The sequence below is a fragment of the Pelodiscus sinensis genome, chromosome 13 (genome assembly GCF_049634645.1).
Source record: "Pelodiscus sinensis isolate JC-2024 chromosome 13, ASM4963464v1, whole genome shotgun sequence".
NCBI lineage: Eukaryota > Metazoa > Chordata > Testudines > Trionychidae > Pelodiscus > Pelodiscus sinensis.
In genome coordinates, this window is record NC_134723.1 from 44,067,456 (window position 1) to 44,082,048 (window position 14,593).

The following is a 14,593-nucleotide window of genomic DNA, read 5'->3' on the forward strand; positions in this document are numbered from 1 at the left end:
AAGGGGTAACTAGTATGCAGTGGGGTATTGTTCCTTTGAGAACAGCAGGCCTGGTACCTCGGTGAGTGTTCAGTGGACAACTCCAGAGTTGGCGTGTGCTTATCACTAACCTGGAGAGAGAAAGCAAAGGCCTGGAAGACAGTGCCTGTACTGACAGAGACGGATAGTTTCATGGAGCTGATCCACAGGCACAAACAAGACTCCCTCATGCTAAGGCCAGACGGTGGTGGTGGTGTGTGGTCGCTGCCTATTAATTTACCCAAATTGTGAACTCAGCTATAAAAGGTCACAGCAAGTGAATAACCCATAACAGCAACAAATGTTGATGGAAAAAGGGAGGTAGACATATTTAGTCCACACAAAGAGGCCTACTAATATCATTCAAGCACTGCATTAATAGCATGCTCAGTACACTAATTACACGTTTAACATGTGACCACTTAACACGTTTTTGCAATAGCACGATTTTTTTTTAGGAAACGTTTTTCGAATAACACGACTATCCCCGAAATAACACGAAAATAATCAAGTGGCGGACTACTTCACGTGGCGGTATAAGTTGGTGAAAACAGTGGTAATATGCATGAGCGGATGAATACACGTGATCACAGTGCTCCTCCGCTCACTCATGTGTTTATCTTCGTGTTTTAACAAACCACAGCAACTTGTGTTGCTAGTTATCCTGTGTTGCTAGATAGCCAATGTTGTCATTGATGACCTAGCACCAACAAAAAATTGACTTTGCCGCCACCACCTGAAACACAATCCCCACCTTTTCTATTATTTTTAATGGGAAAATTGACCCCGCATAGCACGTTTTTGCTTAGCACGAACATTTCAGAAACGCATCTATAGTGTTAAATGAGGAATTACTGTAAACAAGAAAATGGGGGACTGGAAATTTATGAACCAAAACTGGCGTGTCAGAAACTAGGCCTAATGAGTGGACAAAATAATGAGGGAATTAGCTATTCTGCCTTTTGCCATCCTAAAAGAAAGACTTTAATTTTCGGAAGAAAAATTGGCTACAGGAGCAAGCTTCACCATCATAGTTGGCACCCCTGTCTCTTGGGAACCCAGGACTGCAACATCCTGATCTGGACAGCGAGAGACACCCCAGATAAAACTGCCATTTCTATACACTCCAGCTGAATCCCCACCACCAAGAATGAAACAGGTTTGGACTTTAAGAGCAGCAATAGCTCTAACCTATCTTCTCTTTTCCCCAGAAGGGAAATGATTACTATCCTGGAGACCATCCAAGACAGTCACAAACGTGTTTTTGCCTCGAAAGACGCTCGCCAGCTAAAGGGAAAGGTAACAGGAGATGTTGTTCCAAATGAAAGCCTTCCGTAATAGGTCACACTTCAAATGCTTGTTTTCCCATCACCTTTAATACAACATTAAAAGGACACTGAATGACGTTTGCCCCGGTGCTAAGAGGCAGAGGTTTCTGTATGCCAAAACTCAAAACCTTGTTTGATGGAGTTTAATGTTGGACAGTGACTGGGTTGAAGTAACACCTCCAACCCCTATTGACTGTCTAAGGATGTGTTTACACAGCACAGTTATTTTGGATAACAATGCGAGTGTCTACACAGCAATCCCGTTATTTCAAAATAAATTAAAAAATAACAGATGGATTATTCTGACTTCTGTAACCTCATTCCATGAGGAATAATGTCTCTTCCAAAATAGCTATTCTGGAATAGCAGTAGAGTGGATGCTCCAATGCTGCTATTTCAAAATACTCTATTTTGGAGTATTTCTTCCAGAATAGCTCATTTCAAAATAAGCGTGCCATGTAGACATTCCCTAAAAGACGACAAGCAGTAGTGAAATTCATCACTACCTGAAGCATTGTTATACTACCCGGAGCATTGTTACACTACCCCATGAGCTTTGGGCCAGGCCAAAGTATTGGCTAGAAAGGCTTCCACTGTTTTCAGGAGACTCCACATCAAGCTCCTCATTATGGCCAAATCCCAGTCACCTGACTTTGGCAGAGTGCTGGCCTGAGGAAAGTGAGATCTGGCCCCTGATGTGCTCACGATTCAAGGCTATCGGCTCAGTGTTACTATTCGGAAGGGTTACATTTTATTTGTGGGAGAGTCCATCGTGAGAAACACAATGTGACTTTCTCGTGGGGAAATGTAGTTACTGAACTGAAAGTCAACAGCCTCCAGCCATGTCATTTATTTTCACACGTGACTGTATGGCTAAGTACCTTAGCTGAAAGACCAAAGGAAGACTGCTCATTAAGGGTATGTCTAACACCGCAACATTATTTCAGAGTAACTAACGTTATTCCAAAATAACATTGCCCATGTCTATACACACACAGTAATTTTGACATAATGCCGAAATTACTTCCCGCAGGAGGACTTCTGTCTCCAACTCCTGCAACCCACATTTTATGAGGATTAAGGGAAGTTATGGGAAGTGTGCTCTCTCTCAGACTTACTGCTGTACAGACAGAGCCAAAAGCTGAAATAAGCTATTTCGATATGAGCTACACAACTGACGTAGCTCAAGTTGCGTAGCTTATTTCAGATGTAGCCCTGCCGTGTAGACATACCCTAAGAGCCCTCTAAGCCCATACACATGGCACACAATTACCACAGAAGAGTAGCTTAGACACAATCAACCAAAAAAGTACTACACATTCAACAATCTCTATTGTATCCCATATCTGCTTACTACTATGATCTCAGGAAAGTCACAACTATAGGCAAGATCTTGAGGCCTAACCCTGCTCTTCATCCTTAGACATGAATCCCTGTCGAGGCCAGAGCTTGAGAAAAAGACGTGAGCTGAACCGACTCTCCTAACACTGGGTAAAAATAACCCATTGGACAAGAAGTTACTTTTGGTGCCAGTGCCAATTCTTTACGTTAGATGGTCTCTTCTTTCTATCTATAGGATAGCTGGCCTAGAGCTAAGACAAGATACTTTTAAAAAATACATTTAATAGTGTTTAGGCCCAATTCTTATTTGCATATAGGCATCTTTATGCCTCCCGTGGCGTAAAAAAGCCTGAATGTAAATTTATATTGACTTTAAGATCCTTTTAGATTCTCACAAGGACATGTGAGTCCGTTAGTGTAATTGAGAATCAGACCCTTTAAATAAAGAGCAAAACACACCCTAAGAGACTCCTTAGACAGACATACCAGCATTTGTTGTGGTCAGTCATTTTAGACTTAACGTCACTGCACAAAGAATACACTTATAGAAATTCCAAAGATGGTAAACCACACAATTTAGCCCTCTGCACATGTAGCAGGCAGCTTGCACTGGATATAACCCTTCTCAAGTAATTGATCAGCAAGGATCATGCATGCAGAATGAAAACGGGATGGCCAACGGGTCTAGGATGCCATCACCAAAGCCATACTTTGTTCCACACAAAATAAGAATTAAATTTTTGTGAGACTTACCGGAATTTCTCTTTGAGACCAACTTCAGATTTGTGCTGAATACTGTACAGGTCACAAGAACCAAGAGAATGGGAGGCTTCATCTTTTACTTTCGTTGACAGCTGAAAGACAAACATAGCATGCACTCTGAATCTCAGCTCTTCACTACAACAAAGCAATAGCTGAAGATGAACTTTTCTCAGAGAGCCATTTTGGGACAGTGGCTTAATACAGTGGCTTCTAAATGGGTAGAGGGGAGCATGATGTGACCTAGAGAAATGATATTTTGAAATGAATCATTTATCTGAGTATCAGATAAAAGTCTTTAAAATGACACTTAAAAAGTTTTTTTCTCATTTAGAAACTGCTAAACTATTTATCCGAACTAGTACCTATTATATTAATTTGTGTCTGTCCTACTCAGGAGATTTTAATGGCCAAAGCAAGAGTTGTCTCCTACAAAGAGAAGGTATCTTTTAAAATACTTTGATCTCTCATATTACATGGCAAGATGTAAGAGCAGCTTTTTGCATAATTTCTCTTAGAAACCTTATTTCCTCACTGGTAACGTAGCAAGAGCTGCTGCAATGAATACTATATCCGAGATTTCACCTATTAAATGAACTAAAGACGAGTGAATGAAATTCAGAAGTCAATGAATGCAATTCTCAGGGTTCTTATTAGAGAAATAAAATTAGTCTTCCCCGTGAATTCAGCTGTCAGCTTTAGATTGCCTATTTTAGAAAGGAGAGAAATCAAAAGTTGCAGGTTTAATTTATAAAGTTACTGAGCCAAATTCCACTTTAATAAATAAAATTCACTCAACGCTCAAGGAAGTGGGGTTGCAAATATACAAGGGAGCAGAATTCAGTCTCTTATGCATGCATAACAAATAGCTACATTAAATTCTAAACCAGCAAGAGCTCTTAAACATGCTACTAGCTTTAAGCAGTAGTTCCACGGATTCACATGCTTAAAGGGAAATGTGAATCAGGACCCAAGACAGACATAACATTATCAAAAGACCTGCATGGACTTCAACAGGTTTTTGATCAGGCCCTTTATTCTCAGCCACACACACACACACACACACGCACACACATTAGATCATCATATTAGCAAATTTATAGACATTACAAGAGTACTCAACATGTAAATGCAGATTGTATCACATATTACTGCTTTTAAAGAACTGCTGCTGTGAAATGTCTATCAAACCAAAGGCAAAGGGAATCAATATTGAAGTGCACACGTAAAAATAATGCATTCAACTGGATTGTCCCTGTCCCTTCACAAGCATCTGTAATTAGGAGACCTGTGAATTCCTGCATGCAGATCTGAATTTTTTTTTAATTTGAAGATGTCAAAAGGGTATATACTGCCTGTGATTCTCTGGAAATCATATTTTAATTTGAGTTTAGCACATTACATCTTTTCCCCCTCTTAATTCCACTACCAGCCTAACTGTGGCATGAAGAAAGTGCAAGGGACCATGTATAATCTCTTGTATGATGGCAATTATGCTGCTATTCTATTATTTCAAGTACCACTTCATTTTAAGACTCTTCCTCCCCCTCACCCCATTCTCTAGAGTACTATCGCTCTAAATATGCATGTCTTCTTTCCCCCAAATTCCACATTCCCTTGAGCACTTTATGCTTATTGATTCCCCAGGGTTAGAATGTTAGAGAACCAAAAGGCTAGGGGATGAATCATGAGATGAGAAGGCTGTCCCACAACGGTTAATGAAAGAATTTAGTATTTTTCCTTAACCTCTCCTCGGAGTACCCAATCCTGAGACAAGGCGCGCCATCTTGACGAGACATTTTTTAAAAATGTAATTGAACAAATCTTTTGATGGATAATTGCAATGATGATGTTATGCTCGAATGACTTTCAAGTGTAGCTTTGCAAATTGCTTTCTCCGCTTTGCACTCTTCAGATATTACAGCAGAGGTAGGGAGCTCTCAGGTCCTTGTTTCACACTGACTATACTAACTACGCTGCAGCAAATAGACTATAAAAACCAAAGCAAATTCTACTTACTAATATATTATTCATGCTAGAGACAGTTGGCAAAATTCCCATTGACTTCAGTAGGAACAGGATTTCACCATTCGCTTCAGCGAGGCCATGATTTCAACTACTGTTGAAGTTGTTTTAATCAGTCTGTCTACCCAAAGACACTGAAAGTCTATTTTTTATAATGGAGACTGCCTATCTCCTAGAACTGGAAGGGACCTTGCAAGGTCATCAAGTCCAGTCCCCTGCCTTCACAGCAGGACCAAGTACCATCCCTGATGAATTTTTGCCCCAAATCCCTAAATGGCCTCAGCAAGGATTGAACTCACAACCCTGGGTTTAGCAGGCCAATGCTCAAACCACTGAGCTATCCCTCTCCCCCATTGGGGGGGGTAAACATAGGCCATTCCTTTTAATCCCACTATTGGAAAGTAGCACTTTTGAGAATGTGGTGGCAGAATCAGCAATATTCAACAGCACCGAACATCCTTGTGCAGTTAGAAATACCCGTTGCCAGGGCTCGACAAATCGGTGTATCTACTCGCCCATGGCGAGTAGATTTCAGCCAGTCGCCTCGTTCACAGGCAGCGCGTGCATGCTCAATGCGGGTCTGGCGCATGCGTGGTGCGGGGCTGGCAAGTGGATTTCGCCGTGGTTGGTCATCCCCTGCCAGTTGCAATGAAGGACACCAGGCTAGATGGACCCTCAATCTGACCAGTACGGCCATTCCTATGTTCTAAGATGTTTCAGGAGACCTAGAACACTGAGAAACAAGGTGGGCGGGCAAAGTACTTTAGCTGGTGGTTGGATTTATAGCTCCCACAATGTTCATCTTATTGTGGAAGAACCATTGAGAAGAGAAATAAAGTTTACCCCCACGCCATGCAAACCTGCAGGTATTTAAAAAAATATATTTAAAACTCCAAACTTGAAAACTGAAAAGGAAGCTATAGAAAATATTGTTTGTGCTTAAGAGGATCCCACCTAAGAAGTTTCTTGAATTCTTTGCATCACTATTTATTTGTATCATGATGATGCTTAATGGCCCCAACTGAAATCAGCAACTATTTGAGCTAAATATTGAACAAATATGTACGAGGTCATCTCTACCTCCAGATAGTTCACAATTGCCCAGGGCTCCTGAGCAAAGTTTCATACTTAACTCCCCTCAATCATACTGTAATCATAGCCATGAAGACACAAAACAAAGGGTAAGAATGAACACTGAAATGATCAAATGACTTATGCAAAGTCGGATGGCGTGTCAGTGGGAAAGAAACTGATTTTGGGACTATCTGCTGTTGAGGCTATGGAAGGTGAAGAGAGCAACATGAAGAAGTATGGATTGGACTGCAAGGTGGACAGAAAGCTGGCTAGGCTGTCGGGCCCAATGGGTAGCGATCAACGGCTCAATGTCTGGTTGGTTGGTTGGTCGGTTTCAAGCAGAGTGCCCCAAGGATCGGTTCTAGGGCCAGTTTTGTTCAACATCTTTGGGTACGTCTAGACTACCGCGTTTTGTCAACGGAATCTGTCGACAAAACTTCCGTCGACAAAGAGCATCCAGACACATTGAGTTCTGTCGACAAAGCAAGCTGCTTTGTCGACAGAACTCTGTTGTCTGGACGCAGTGTTACAGGCAATAACACCTTCTGTCGACAGAGTTCTGTTGACAGAAGGTGTTATGCCTCGTAAAATGAGGTATACCAGCGTCGACAAAACTGCTGAGTTCTGTCGACGTTATGTCGACAGAACTCAGCGGTAGTGTAGACGCTGGTATAGTTTTGTCAACAAAAGTCCACTTTTGTCGACAAAACTAGGTAGTCTAGACACACCCTTTATGAATGACCTGGATGAGGGGATGGGTTGCACCCTCAGCAAGTTTGTGGATGACACTAAACTAGGGGGGAGGTAGATATGTTGGAGGGCAGAGATAGAGTCCAGAATGACCTAGACAAATTGGAGGATTGGGCCAAAACAAATCTGATCAGGTTCAACAAGGAAAGTAGCACTTTTGAGAATGTGGTGGCAGAATCAGCAATATTTGACAGCACTGAACATCCTTGTGCAGTTAGAAATACCTGTTGCCAGGGCTCGACAAATCAGTGTTTCTACTTGCCCTCCTCCTTGTGACATCCTTTTAGATACTTGAAAACCACTATCATACCCTCTCTCCGTCTTCTCTTTTCCAGACTAAACAAGGCCAATTTTTTCAGTCTTCCCTCACAGGTCAAGTTTTCTAGACCATTAAAGACATATCCTGGCCATAAGCATGTGTCACTTCTGTAATACTGGTAGGAAAAATGCCCATGTGGACAAAAACCAGCAGAATCTGGCAACTCTGTGCATGCGCAACAGGAAACAAAACATCTCGCAGGCCATACATAGAACCTCGATGGGCCGCACGTGGCTCTCGGGATGCAGGCTGCCCACCACTGCTCTAGGGAGAAAGGAGAGCACTAATCACACCTGTTGGCAGGAACAGAAGGAAGGGAAAGTTTGAGAGAAGCTCCACAAGGGAGGAAGCTTCCTGCCAGCATCTCTTGAGAAAAAAGGGAAAATGATTGAACGAGTTGGAACGAGGGGGCTGGAACGAGGGTTGGAACGAGGGGGCTGCTGCAGCACCCATTGGCTTGAAGAGGTGTCCATCACGTGCAGGGTTTCGAATGTGATTCAGTAGCTCACCACAGCCCTGCTATGCAAATTATTCCAGCACCCCTGTGACTGAATGGCTCAGGCTACATTTGCATTTAGGTTCTGACACAATTTGGGACGTTTTCGTCAAACTGCAGCGGAGCCTTCAATTTGGGCAGCAACAGATGCTGTTTCTCGCCGTCAGGTAGCAAAAGTGCCCAAGAGCGGCCCCAAGTATCCTGGCGGGAGGGGTGAAAACCACAATCCGGCCTGGCTGGGCTGCAAACCCTAGAGAAAGGCAGACAGCAGGGGACTGGAGGTAGGTCTAGACTGCATCCTTCTGTCAGCAGAGGGATGCAGATTAGGCAGGTCGACATTGCAAATGAGGCGGGGATTTAAATATCCCACACCTAATTTGCATAAAAATGGCCGCCGCGTTTCGCAGACTCAGCACTTTGTTGGCAAAAGGCGGCAGTCTAGAGGGGGATCTGTCAAGAAAGCAAGCCTTTTTCTACAGATGCTTATACCTCCTGCAAGGCTTGCTTTCTCAACAGATCCCCCTCTAGACTGCCGCTTTTTGCCGAAAAAGTGCTAAGTCAGCAAAAATGGTGGCCATTTTAATGCAAATTAGGTTCGGGGTATTTAAATCCCTGCCTCATTTGCAGTGTCGACCTGCCTAATCTGCATCCCTCTGCCGACAGAGGGATGAAGTCTAGACATACCCTTAGTCTCCAGTGGGAGAGCATTCCTGGCGGCAAGAACTCTCTCAGGGTCTGCCATGCCACCCGCCCCCCTCGGGAGGCATTATAAAAAGGAAGCTTTTGTCCACAAGAGACGGCACCAAGACAGCTGCCAAGTCTGAGGCAGTTTTTGCGGACAGCTGCAGAAGCGGAGGCCTGTATTTACGACTCCTGCCAGGGCACCCTGAGGTGCTAGGTTTCCTGTAAGCTGAGCACTCGGATGGCCACCAAAGAGAGATTCCTATGGTGCTAGCTAATCAGCTGGGTGGCCACAGCCAGCAGTGTGTGTTTCTACTGGTGGTGCACATCCGCACAGGCCTGGGTGCGTGTACAATTTTCCCAGCCAGGCATGGAATAAATTGAGAGGGAACGTCGGTGGAGAGTCTCGGTATTATTATATAAGCACATGCGGTTGATTATTGGCTTTCCCAAGTTTATTCTGTGTTCCTCCTCCCCAGGTAATTGTCTGCGTTTCATACACCGACTTGGGGTTTGCGAGTGAGGACGTATCAGCTACCGAAGGGTTCCCGAGAGAATATTTAGTTCTCTCAGATTTCTAGGTGGGGGCTAGAGACAGACTTATCCAAAGGAAACCCTTGATAGTATTTCATCAACCCCTTTTGATGAAATTCTACCACCTGGCATGGGGTGAGGGGGAGAAAGAGAGGGTGTGTTGCTATCAGAAATCTTCACATTGTTTGGTGTGTCTAAAAGGAGACAGAGACACCTGTCTCCCTCTTTTCAATTAGCTAAGGACCCAAAAATGTCTATCCCCTCCTCCCCCAGCAAATACCATGCACTAGAGCAGACCACAGACTTCAGACAGCTGTCCAATTCAGAGCGATAAGCAACCGGCAAATCCAGAAGACCCAAACTGCAATGAAGCATAAATATCACCCGTTCTGACAAAGACCTCCGATCTGCTATTCTGCTTAGTGCCTGCCTGTACCCCACTTTGCAGTGAAATGCTCTGAGCCCTCTCTTTCCAAGACCACCCTCCCCTTTGAAAAAACAGGTGGCTGAAATATTCTGTTTACTTTGCGAATCCCTTCTCCCCAACTCCCAACAATTTCCAGGATTCAAAAGATCCACTGAGAAATGATTTGGAGAAGTATTTTTAAACAGGGATAGGCCATGAATATTCTGGGCACGTGCCTCTACTGTTGTCTGTCTATATGGGGCTCTAAGTCCCTGGTTTTCCATAGAATTAGGTTTTGTTCTCATCTCGGTATAAAATGCAATTTTATAAACAAGATTAGTAACTGTGCTCTTTGTAGTTTGCTTTTCAGATGCAAAGCGTGATTTGCCGATGCTCCACAGGGCGGGGTGGACTCTGCTTTCTCCTCGGTAGCTGAGATGGAGAAGGTGCTCATTAAAACAAAATCCCACCTCTCTGGCAGTCTCCAATTGTCAGGTTGTGGTGCTCAGAAGTCTCAGGGAAATAAATTGTTTTTCCACACAAAGCATGAACTGGCAACACTAATTCTTCTGTCTTCTTGCTAGTACCCTAGACAGTGTTTTATGTTCCATTTCTTTTGATGTCATTTTCCAACTTGCTAAAGCTTTTAATTTTAATGAGGATCTTCTATCAGCCTGCTCCTCTCCTTTTGCTACCTCAAACATTTTTGCTCTCTGGCTTATTGCCGCTTTCCTGTGTCACTCTGTCTTTATAAATGGACTGCAGACCACAAGCCTCTCTTTAGACACGACTGAATCTTTCCAGCAAAGTGGGAGCAAAAGAACACAAAGAAAAAAAAAAGGAGAGTAAGCACACACACACACACACACATGAGGTGTGCTAATTTCTGATGCCAGATCTTCAGCTCTACTTGGTCTGAGTCGTGCAGCGTTCTTTGTTCTGTTGCTCAACGAACTCTCGCGCGCCTTCCAACTCTCCACCCACGCCTCAACTCTTCTAAATACACAGGACTAATTCCACTGCCAACTTTGGGTTCAGTGTTCGTACAGCTGTAGTTGGAGATCTAGGTCCCTGCGGTGCCACTGGGCTCAGTCTCTTGACGAAGTTGTCGGACAAACTCAGATTCATTTCCCTGCCATGAGTATTTAAGGATTAATTAGAACCAAGAGCATGCTAGCTACTACCATCCAGTGATCAAATTGATCAGGGGACCTGGCTCCACACCTCCAGAAGGCCAGGACAGCCAGATCTTCAGCGCCAGTTGGGTACCCCTCCATGGCCTCAGAGCACGCGGAGCACCTCTCCCCTCGCTCAGAGACTACGTCTACACTGCAGGGTTCTTGCGCAAGAACTTTTTGCGGAAGAGATCTTCCACAAAAGGTCTTGCGCAAGTGTGTGTCCACACTGCCATGTGCTTTTGCAGAAGAGAGCGTCCGCACTGCCATGGACGCTCTTGCGCAAAAAAGCTCTGATGGCATTCACCAGTGTTTTTTTCCAATAGAGGTTTCTTGCACAAGAAACCCGTTGTCCGTCCTCACACGCCTTTTTGCACAAGAACACTTGCACAAAAAGGCTTATTCCTCGTGGAAAGAGGAATAACTCTTGTGCAAAAAGCCCTGTCTTCTGACGATCTGCTGCAGTGTTTCTTAAACTGTGTTCTGGGGCATAATGGTGTGCTGTGAGGCAGTTCGAGGTGTGCCGCGGAGAACAACAGAGTTCAAAATGGCTCCCCTTAAAGGGGCAGGCGACCTTTAGTTCTGCTCAATAACTCCCCCGCCCCAACCTTTTGTTTTGTTTTGTTTTTTGCTCAACAAACAATCCTTGGTGTTGCTCATTAAAAAAAAATTGTTTGGTGTTCCTCAGTCTTAAAAAGTTTAAGAAAAACTAATCTGCTGTATATTTTCTTGCATAAAAACGCGCTTGTATTGTGGATGCTCTGCGAGTTTTTGCGCCCAAATGGCTGTTTTTGCGCAAAAACTCTGCAGTGTAGATGTAACCAGACAGATTATATCAAGGCCTCTGTCTCCAGTCAAGTTGTTGGCCTATGATCTGCTTTGCTTCCTCCTTCTCAGCCATCTTTCAGGCTGCTTACCTGATCCTGACCCTGCGTCTTCCTTCACTCGCTTGGCTCACCCAGCTCTTATGGAAAGAAACCTCCTGTATCCCTAGATTGATTTTATTTCTAATCAGTCCAACTCCCTCCCAGCCCAGGTGGAAGACGGCAGATTGATCTGTTAGGCTCATAAGGATCCTTTTATATCATGTGTGAGGCAAACACTGCATCCCATCCCTGCAGAAACGACAATGCTGCCCAACTGCGAGCTGTGCCACTGTGCATATGAGCATTAGACTTGCCACAAGCTGCCTCTTTAGTCTTCCAGTCAGGAACAGGTTCTTCTCAAGTTTTATGATGGCTTCTAAAACTGTCTCCTCAGTGCTTTCGTCAAGCCCCTTTTTATTCTTGGCGGCTTCTCAGCTCAGCTGCAAACACCCCCCAGAGGCTCAGGTAGCGGCTCTGAAATACGACGGGCCGGGCAGCTCGTGCAGAATCCTTAGACTTGCTTCTTCTCGCACTTCTCAGAACATCCATAAGCATTTGCCTGTGTCTGCATCACACCGTTCTCCTCCACCCCACACAGCACCTCTGCACCGTCCCAGAATGCCCCATTTCTCTCTGCCCACGTCCCGCCTCAGAGGTCCTGAGGTCACGAGAACACCCACGTTCATTCTAAGCGAGCATGGCTGAAGCAGTGAGTGTCAACTGGCACCCACTTCAGGAGGAGTTTCGTACTGGTTCGAGATGAATAAGAAATTAAGAGTCCCCGGTAGCTGAAGGCCAAGATGTGCTTCCGAAAGGGGGCCCAAAAGGAACATTCAACACAAACGGTTTGCTCAGCAATTTCTGAAAAACGTTAAACCCCTGGGGCACCCAAAATCAGGTTAGAAAACCTCAGCTCAAGACTCTCTCTCAGCCCAGATGAATTCATCCCAATTTCCCTGCCCTCAGGATTCACTAAGAGAATTTACAGAGGTTTCCGGTCCAGCTCTTCCTCCACAGGAGAAAAGTAACACTCTTCCCCTCCCCCCCACTCAATCAGCATGAATCGTGCTGCCAATAAAAGGCAGGACTAGCGCTGCAGTTTGTGAAGAAGTTCTTTACCTAGGGTTACCAAGTGTCCAGTATTGGACCAGACAGCCCGGTATTTGCGATGTGTCCATTAAAAAAAGGGAAAAAAAACAGAAAATAATGAACATATCAAATGTCTGGTATTTTTTGTTTTTCCTCGGAGGAAGGCCACTTGAGGGAGTGTGTGGGGATTTAAAGGGCCATGACTTACTTTCTTTTTTTTTCCACCACCAATTTTTTTCCCTAGGTGTTCGGTATTTTTTGTGAGATTGCCTGGCAACCCTATCCTTACCTTACTCAATTAGCCTCGTTAGCACCTGCATTACTATTGACAGATACATTTTCCCCACTTCCCCCCCTTTCCCCTCGCTTCTTTTTTGGTTATTATTCTGAGAGACCCCCTTTTTTCTCCCCTCAAGCTCATCTGAGGAAGTGGGATTTGCCCATGAAAGCTCATGACATTATCTATATTTTTGTTAGTCTCTTAAGGGTATGTCTACACTGGGGATTTATATTGAAATAATATCCACGGGACCAACCCTGTTATTTCAAAATAATGGGCTTAATATTTCAAAATAAGCTTATTTTAAATAGTTATTTCGGGAACGGCCTTCCAAGGGAAGTAGTAGGGGCAAAAGATCTATCTGGTTTCAAGATTAAACTAGATGGGTTTATGAAGGGGATGGTTTGATGAGATAACAGGATCTTGGTAACTAATTGACCATTAATTATCAGTGGGAAATAGGTCAATGGAGGGATGATAGGAGTTACTATAGAGAACTTTCTGGGTGTCTGGCTGATGAGTCTTGCCCACATGCTCAGGGTTTAGCTGATCGCCATATTTGGGGTCGGGAAGGAATTTTCCTCCAGGGTAGATTGGCAGAGGCCCTGGAGGTTTTTCGCCTTCCTCTGTAGCATGGGGTACAGATCACAGCTAGAGGATCTCTGCATCTTGGGGTCTTCAAAGTATTTGAAGGCTTCAATATCTGAGATATAGGTGAGAGGATTATTCTAGGAGGGGTGGGTGAGATTTTGTGGCCTGCACTGTGCAGGGGGTCAGACTAGATGATCATAATGGTCCCTTCTGACCTTGGAGTCTATGAGTCTATGAGTTATTATTTCAAAATAACCTGGTCGTGTAAACACGGCCTAAGGTGCCACAGGACTACTCATTTTTAAGATTACAGACTAACACGGCATCCCCTTTGAGACGTCTTTACCTTAGTTACACTGTGAATGTCTTTTAGGAACAAACTGATTGAATGAGACAAAGGTAGTCATGACTGCGTTCATATAAAAGAACAAGCGCTTTTAACATTTCTAATTTACCTCAGGCATCAAATTTAACAGCAAAGGTTAATCTTGAACCACTTCTCTGGAACACTATAAAACAGCCATTGACAGCTCTTTAGGATCTCCCATCTCTTAGCCTACCATATGTGACATCAATCTGAAATACAGCTGATGCCTCTCAACAGCCTGCTTCTTTCAGAATACGGCTACTTACATGCACCAGGAAGCATGAAATACCACGTGAAAAAGTTAGGATTCATATTTCTTTGTGTGTTTTTACATTAAATGTATGTGCCTTGTGGCAGTACAAAAACGGATACAGAATAGTCTCGGGGGGCAGAGCCGTGGTAATCTGTAACTTAAAAAAAGCTAGTGGTCCTGTACCACTTGAAGCTATATCCACACTAGCAAGTTATTTTGAAATAAATTCTTTCAAAACAAT

At 43.9% G+C, this 14,593-nt stretch overlaps 1 protein-coding gene across 1 annotated transcript in view; it reads right to left on the reverse strand.

Annotated features, from left to right (window-relative positions):
• The window catches only part of IL1RAPL2 (interleukin 1 receptor accessory protein like 2), a 672,443-nt gene that overhangs the window by 644,932 nt on the left and 12,918 nt on the right, over positions 1-14,593 (reverse strand). The window contains exon 2 of the mRNA XM_006127932.4: positions 3,441-3,541. Within this exon, the coding sequence (XP_006127994.2) occupies positions 3,441-3,522 (82 nt within the window). The 5' untranslated portion in view covers positions 3,523-3,541. The remainder of the gene's footprint in view (positions 1-3,440; positions 3,542-14,593) is intronic.